The sequence below is a fragment of the Adiantum capillus-veneris genome, chromosome 7 (genome assembly GCF_014529385.1).
Source record: "Adiantum capillus-veneris isolate H3 chromosome 7, ASM1452938v2, whole genome shotgun sequence".
Taxonomy (NCBI): domain Eukaryota; kingdom Viridiplantae; phylum Streptophyta; class Polypodiopsida; order Polypodiales; family Pteridaceae; genus Adiantum; species Adiantum capillus-veneris.
This window is the reverse complement of record NC_140937.1, coordinates 127,580,612-127,588,664: the sequence shown is the minus strand read 5'-3', so window position 1 is coordinate 127,588,664 and position 8,053 is coordinate 127,580,612. Positions and strand designations below refer to the sequence as shown.

The window sequence follows — 8,053 nt, the reverse complement described above, 5'->3', positions numbered from 1 at the left end:
AGCTCATCCCCTTCTTTGTCCTTTTGCTGGTTGTCCTTTTGTTGACTACTAGATTTAGCACTTTTAATCACTAAGCCAAGTTCCCATGGCCTATGACCTTTAGAGTACAAAAGTTGGAACTTTGCCCTATGGAAGTCGAGGTTTTTTAAACTCCATTGATGTACTTTGCTCTTTAGCATACCCTCCCCATCTGGATCCCCAATTCCCATCTTTTTGATCCACTGTTGAGACCGGTCCGACAACCTTTCCAATATCCAACCTTTGCTCCCCCCTGGTATTTTCCTATATTAAATGATCAGTTCAATATGAGAAAATCATTTTAAAAAAGTAGATATTAGGTTTTTATGACAATCATTTTGTCTGTTTGTGTGTGTGTTTGCCGTCCTCATGACTAGATGATACAATATCAACACGGAGGGTCCTTTAGTCCAATGTTAGGGAACTTAATTTTGATTATTATTTTATTTGCCAAAACATAGAAATTCTCAAATTAAGAGATTCTACAGGTAAATAAAAGGTGCTTCATATAATGTTTTCTTGAATCTTTGTAGTTTTTTGCACCTTTTCGTGTTTAGCTTGTATCTGGATTTTAGAAGTTTGTATGCGGAACTACAAATCTTAGATTTTAAGTGCTTGACACAAACTATGTAGCCCATTTTCGAATAACCTGGTGCCCCCTCATCACTAAAGGGAATGGGGTCTTTAATGAAGACCCCGACACGATGACGAACTGCACATGCGACATGCGAGGTAAACTCGATTGTCTAAATTTACAAGGACGTGTTCGAGTTTATTTTTTTGTCCTAGTTTACTTTTGCCCACATAGGTTCACTTTATGCCTTTTTGTTTAGGCTTTGGGGATAGCAAAAGGCCCACGCCCATGTGGGTAGGCCATTATGTTGCCACAACCTAAGTATCGGGTTCAAATCTAGAGGGCCATGCAACAGCCTTGCTTGTCGTCCATATCCCTTGAGATTTGTGCACACAGTTCGCGTCATCAATCCCTTGATGGGGTCTTCATTAAAGACCCTGTGGGCTTTAGTGTTGTGGTTGGTGCCCTTTACATGCTTTTTTAAAGCCATGGATATAATACCAATTCTCTTTTTAGAATATATGCACTTACCTTATTGTCGTAGAGGTTTCCCACCAAGCAGCCTGCACACAGGCAAACATACCTGCTATCTAACGATACGTGTAAGTAAGAAGAGGACACTCCCTTACGAGGTATGTTTTTATTGTAAATTTTGTATCTAGATTAAAAAATTGACTCGTGGGATTTTTGAAAGAGTGTACCCTGTTCCCCACATCACGACTATCATCATTCTAACATGCACGATTTTGCGCTACGAGTGTCTTTTGGCCACACTTGAACCCATGACCCAAGTCACGAAGGACGAGTGCTCAACCAACCAAGCTAGCTCCTGTAGACACCTTGAGAACACTCTCTTGTAATGAGCACAAGATGGAGTTCGCTCCGACCGACTGGCTCACAGGCTGACGTGATGTACACTTTTTTGCTGGCCGCTTGCCGAGAAAGTTCACAACCTACCTCTTCCAACCAGCGGTCACAAAACTGGCCGGGCCAATGAATTCATTGCAACGCAACTTTTCTTGCCTTGATCTAGTTCTCCCGTCAACGATGGTGTGTTCTCTGCCTCATGTTGTCCGGCTGGGTTGTTCATGTGCTCACTCACCTCAATTTCAGCCCGACCAGCAGGTAGGCCTAGCTTCACCTTCCATGTGCTAATGCTATCTAACACACGGCGGCCAGCGCCGACTCAAAGCTTTGAAATCTTTACAGCACACGCAACAAATTTATATGGCACATTGCACTTGCACCACATCATACAACATTTTAGCCTAGCTTCACTTTGGTGTCGTGTCAAACGCCATAGCCGCGTTAGGGTTAACGGGATCCGCCTGTTCGTTTTCGCAGATTTCAACGCTGCGTCAGGCGGACCGCCATCGTCATTCTCATTGAAGCTTCTGTTCTCCCCTCCTCCCCCTCTCTGCCCTTTCAAGCGGCTCAGAGAACCAGGCGATCCGCATCGGTGCCAGATAAGTTTGGTTGAATCCTTGTGCTGTTTTCACTTGTCAATTGGCCCCTCGCTGCCAAAGCGGAAGATAGCTTGGATATATCCCCTCTACAGCGTCGCCTCATCGAGATCTGTTTGAAAGTGGCTCTGGAGTGGTAGCCGCATTCTATAATGTGAAGATCTGCAGTTTGCAGGGATCCTGTTCCCACATGTGTATGAAGGTGGTTGATCTCTTCAATTCAGTGAACCTGCATCGACTTTGAGCCTGCAACAAGCTTCTTTGTGGATAATTGGATCTTGGCAGTGGAATCACTAAGTTTTGCGAGCCATAGTGCGCAGATCACTGGTTCCAGTGCCGATCTGCTCGTGCGTGCCAAAGTGGGTAGGTGCTGCAAAGGATCGGAGTTCAGCGTGAAAGAGGTGGTGAAAGCAGATCGATGATCGAGTTCGTGTGTGGAGTTGCACGAGGAGGATTTTTACATCAAGAATACTGGGCCTCTCTGCATTCATCAACAAAAGCTTTTCTCCCTAGCTTGTTGATCTCCATCGTTGTAGCCCGATCTTTTTTTTGCTCTTGAAAAAAAAAAAAGAAAAAGTGTTCTGTTGCCCTATGTGGACAAGGCAAAAAAGATTCTGTTGTCCAGTTTGGACACGGCTTTGTTGTACATATTTGTATATTTGAGAAGGTTATGGCTGTGTATTTTAAGTTTAAAAGTGCAAAAGATTACGACTCGATATCCATTGATGGACATTTCATTTCTGTTGGAAATTTGAAAGACAAAATTGTTGAAAAGAAGAATTTGGGCAGAGGAACTGATTTTGACCTCCTGATCTCGAATGCACAGACAAACGAAGGTCCGCCCCTTGATGCTTTAGATCTGTCTTCTTTGTATAAGAGCTCTAGTGATGTAGCTTGGACTAGTTGCAGATTGAAATAGTTGTAAGAGTTGCCTGCCTTCAGTTTGTGGTGGGCAAAAATTGGCTAGTAGTGGAGGAGATTAGATGCATAGGAGGAGGATTGGATTTGTTTGAGGTTATTCTTGCTCTTGAAACAAGAAGCTTTGATGTTCATTTGGATAATCTGTTGTAGCACACCGTGCAGATTAGATTCTTGTTTAAGATGCCACCTGCATGATGTCGTGGGTTTATGATCATAATCTGTCTATGTTTTCAATTACAGAGTATACAGATGAGGCCCAATCCATTCCAAGAAATACTTCTGTTTTAGTGCGCCGAGTCCCTGGAAGGCGGCAAAGGCCCATTGTGGCCGAAGTTAGAGACGAGTATTGTCTTCACTTTAACATGATGCCTTTACTTTGGTTTCTTAATTCGAATACCGCTGATGGTCAGTCTAGATTAGTCTGCATGTATGTCCTTTGTCGTGATTGCTTGTGGCCTGTTGGCCAGTGTAAGAATGTGATTCCTGCAGTTGTGCAGTAAATAGCAACTTATCGTGGCCCATATTTACACTTTTGGGCAAGCAGTTTGTAGTTATGTGAACGAATTTACCTGGGCATGATGGTACTTAGGGAATGATCTGTCTTTAGCGCTTCTGCAAGTGCAGATGCCCAGGAAGCGTTATCGGGTTTTTTTTTTTTTGATTTAAATTCACTGTAACAATGCAGGAAAGTGAAAGATGATGTTTCTAAGGGCCAGGCTTCGCCTGTTATGGTGGCAGCCATGCCTCCGCCCAAGCAAGTAAGCACTGTAACCACGGTTGTTAGCTAATGTTCAGTTGTTATTTGATTGGTCATTTCGGTGGGACAGACAGGCCTGATGGGTGGTTGTTGTGATGCAAAGGTTGATGAACCTGAATGGGGAGATGAATTTGGTGTGGACTTGTATGCTATGCCTGAGAATCCCTCTTTCCAGCAGCATCTTCCACTAATGCCGCACCAGCCACAGCAACAGCAGCTGCTGCAACAGCAAGTAGGTGTGGACAAAATGGAAGAAGATAACAAAATCAAAGCATTTGTTGATGCGTCTGCTACTGATTGGCAGAGGTAGTGAAGTCTGTACATGCCAAATTTTTGTTGCACTTTCTGTTACGGGTTAGTCTAAGGAGCTCGTATGTGCCTATACTAATTTTCACTGAAAATCATTGGCACATATTCAGGCAAACTCAAGAGATTTTGGCAGCAGGAAAAGGTTTTGGTAGAGGTCAAGGTCGAGGGTTTGGTGGCAGAGGTTATGGTAAGTCTTTATTGTCTTCCCCTTTTGCTTCCTTTGAAATTTCGTGTCCTAGGGATTTCTGTTTGTTCTTCTAAAAGCGATTATGTAGCGCATGTGCACTTGCACTGGAAAACACACGCTGGTTGATGGGGTAGGGTAGGGAGGTTTATGTCCATGGGTGAACTGGGGTTGGAGGACATGCACCAGGGGAAATGGAGGGTTTTTGTTTCTGCAATAACAGCCAGCCTGTGATTTTGTTCTTGGTGATTGTACAGGAGTCGCTACCTTGGGAAAAGGCTTAAGTTTATTTCAATATTTCACATACTCTTTAGTCTATTGCTAAGTCTAACAAATTACAGGCAGAAGTCTTGGACCAGAAAAGAAGAATCCTCCTCCAGGGTATATTTGCCATCGATGCGGTATTGCAGGTATGCTTTGGGCTGCAGAAATTTGCGAGAAATCTCATTCATAAGCTTCTGCTCAAGTTTTTTTATGTGCATGCAGGACATTTTATTCAACATTGTGTAACAAATGGGGATCCAGCATATGATGTTAAAAAAATGAAGCCGCCAACTGGCATTCCGAAGTCTATGCTTGTTGCTAATCCAGATGGCTCATATGCTCTGCCAAGTGGCACAGTAGCTATTCTGAGGCCCAATGAGTATGGTTTTTAATAGCTTTTCTTTAGCATTTGTAGTAGAAAGATTTTTATTAGGTTTTCTTTAGTGTTTGTGGTAGAATGTCAATGTGAATGCACATTAAACTGTGTTTTATTGCAGGGCGGTGTTTGACAGGGAGGTGGAGGGTCTTCCTTCAAGCAGAAATATAGTTGACATACCATTTGAGCTTCGCTGCCCTTTGTGTAAGGGTGTCTTAAAAGATGCAGTCTTGACAAGTAGATGTTGTTTCAAAAGCTACTGTGACAGATGTGAGTGTAGTTCCTTCTACTTATATTTCATTGCTGCACTTTTTAGTCATAGCTTTTCTGAGCTCATTCTTTATCAAGGCATACATCTTTGAGTTTTCACCGTGTTTTTCTTCTCCAGGTATACGAGATCAAATTCTTTCCAATGGAAAGTGTGTGTGCGGGGCAACTAATGTTTTGGCAGATGACTTGCTACCAAACAAAACTCTAAGAGACGCTATCGCCAGGTTACTTGAAACAACTACTGCAACCAGCAGTGCAGATCACCCTGGAAGCCTTCATGTCGTTCAAGGTGCGCTTTTAAGAGTATGTTGCCCTTGCAAATCTTTATGTACAGTGGGAATAGCTGTACATAGTTAATGCATTAAACGGTGTCGGATTCATGCAGACATGGAATCAGCGCAGCGTCCAAAACTCAGAGCACCTTCGCCATCGGCATCTGGGTCACAGCGTCTCAAGGCCAGGGTATCGTCTCCATCAGGGTCAGGCTCACAGAAGACTGAGAGTGTAGCTGTGGCCCCTAGCTCAACTGACAAGGCTCCACCTGCACAGCAAAAGCAGCCGTCTTTGGTGATCAGCATCAATCACAGGAGGCTGGAGAGCATGGAGCAAACTGCAGAGTCTGTTAGCAGGTTGGAGCCTGGCTCGCAAGATGTTCCTGGTTCTCAAACTAACACTAATGCTGAAGAGGAGGTGCAACAGGAGATAGTTGCTGATGCTGGTAGGTTTTTCATGAAGTGTTGTAGGAGTGAGTCCAGTTTGCCTTTTTCGGACTCTTTGAGAAATGGATTTGCCTTCGGTTGTAGGAAAAAAGAGGAAGCTTAAGCCCAAGCGACAGAAACCTTTAAATGGAGGTAGGGTTTGGACACTGCCTTTTTTTGATGTTGTAGTTTTTGTCCAGCGCAGTAGTTTCTCAGAAATCTATTTCATTTCTGTAGAAAAAGAGGGTTATTACCGGAGCGCCCCACTCTATGAACCTATGGCTGATGGAGCAATGATGCCTTATGCTGGGAATCCTGCCCTATATGGTAATTTTTGGGCTGGGCCTCAATACATGTTAGATGGTTTTGGGCAGCCTATTTTGAATCCACAGTATCCAATTTTTGGGTACGGAGTTCCCGGTCCTGTGCCTTGTGATATGTTGTATGGTGCTGGCATGATGTTACCAGAGCCTGTTGGTCATCCTGCCTGTGTTCCTGCAATGCCACCTTTTCAACGGTACTAGCATGTGGTTGCAAATGATTTTTTGGTGTGTTGTTGTGTGGGTTTTTATGGGTTTTTGACGTTTATGATGTCTACAGGGATGATGGTGTCTTGAGTCGAGAGGAGTTTGAGGCCAGAAAGGCTGAATTGAAAAGGAAGCGAGAACTTGAGCAAAGATCCCAGAAAAGGTATGTTTTTGCCTACTGTAAGGTAAAAAGTAAGTTTGACCTACTTGAGGGTAATTCTTTGAGTAACTTGCTTTTAGGGAGGAAGCCAAGTTGTCAGAGAGTGGGGATCTGGGATCATCTAAATTGAAGGTGAGGTTTTGTTTGATTTTGCTTGGTATCTCTCTTTTAAAGGCTGTGCATGCATCTAATGGTCCTCTTGTACTGAATGCAGCAGAGAATGCTAAAGATAAGCAACAGTTCGGCAAGTAGTCCACCGTATGATGCAAGTGACGTGGTGCAAAAGGTTGCTCACCAGACGCGCGGGAAAATTGCTGCCAGCTCTTCATCACCTGAACCAGGCAAGAGGAAGCGGCCAGAGAGGAGAGAGGAGACATTTGAGCGTGTGAGTGAGGATCAGATGGGTTTTGAGGCAAATGAGAAGAAACCAAAGGGTAGCGTTTTCTCACGTATAAGCTTCCCAGCAGAGTCCAAGGATAGACCTAAGAGACCAACTACTGAGAAGTTTCTAGATGGCCAAGATGAGGTTGCTGGTGGCAGTGGATCAAAGGGCAGGAGAATACCTGTGACATCTCCACAAGATCCCGGCAAGCTCAGCAGTGGAAGAAAGGCTGTGGTTAAAGATGATCGCTTGAGAATCACAAATCGAGTGGTAAACAAGAGCAAATTGGAAAATGAGGCAGATGCCAACGATGACGATGCTTATGAGCGCAATTTCAAGCATCGGACGTCGTACTCAACCTCACCCCGAGATGTAAACATCAGAGTTGGAAAAAGAAGACAGTTGTAAATTTTCTCGGGTCCATCACACAGGTTCTGGAAAATTTCAGGTTGCAAATTGCAACTACTTGTGTTGATGGCTCTGCATTAAGTGGAAGAAGCTTGCTTCTGCTTTTTTGACTTTGTATTTGTTTAGCAGTGATACCAGTCATTGTTTTTGTACATTGCTGAGCTAATCATTAAAGTTGACAGAGGCTCTGTTGAATGTGTCCTCTCTCTCTCTCTCTCTCTCTCTCTCTCTCTCATGCACACACAAGGTGTTGTATGTTTGTGTACACAGTGCAGGTGTTTGGGTGACTTGGATTGTTTTGATTATCATGTTTGTTATGCATCCTTGTTTTTTATGTGTGTGCAAATACAAAAGAATTTCAAGTGGATTGGTCAAATTGGTTTGGATGGGAGAGGGGAAAATGAGAGTCGAATATTGTTTGGGTATAAAGCCCAATGTGGTCGCCTAGGTAAGTGGGCGGGCCGTCAGGTATGTACACATTCTTTTGTTAAAACCTAATAAGAACTCACTATGCTCTACACATTACAGTAGAGCGAGTTTACCATATCGTCGTGCTCTTTTTCTTGCACTCTCTCTCGCGTCGCACTTCCGCTCATACTCCAACTGGTATCAGAGCTCAGATCAAAGCTCGGGACAGCACTGCAGGAGGCTAGAGTCACCAGCTCAGATTGCAGTGAAATTCGACAGGCGAAGACATGCCCCCAAATCCTGTTGGAGAATCCGAAGGGCTTGGTGTTCTCAG

General features: G+C 43.9%; 1 protein-coding gene across 2 annotated transcripts; it reads left to right on the top strand.

Annotated features, from left to right (window-relative positions):
• The first annotated feature begins 1,825 nt into the window (after positions 1-1,825).
• LOC147454592 (uncharacterized) lies at positions 1,826-7,510 on the top strand. Of its 2 annotated transcripts, none has more exons than XM_086516492.1 (15): positions 1,826-2,891; positions 3,217-3,319; positions 3,662-3,734; positions 3,837-4,039; positions 4,153-4,229; positions 4,568-4,636; positions 4,713-4,869; positions 4,988-5,136; positions 5,255-5,425; positions 5,522-5,854; positions 5,940-5,987; positions 6,072-6,351; positions 6,435-6,524; positions 6,602-6,653; positions 6,739-7,510. In XM_086516492.1, exons 1-15 carry the CDS (start codon positions 2,726-2,728, stop codon positions 7,309-7,311), a joined length of 2,544 nt encoding a protein of 847 aa, XP_086372618.1. In that variant the 5' UTR covers positions 1,826-2,725; the 3' UTR covers positions 7,312-7,510. The 2 variants fall into 2 exon arrangements, with proteins under 2 accessions (XP_086372618.1, XP_086372617.1); XM_086516491.1 differs by having other exon boundaries at positions 1,827-2,891; positions 6,736-7,510.
• Positions 7,511-8,053: the final 543 nt, after the last annotated feature.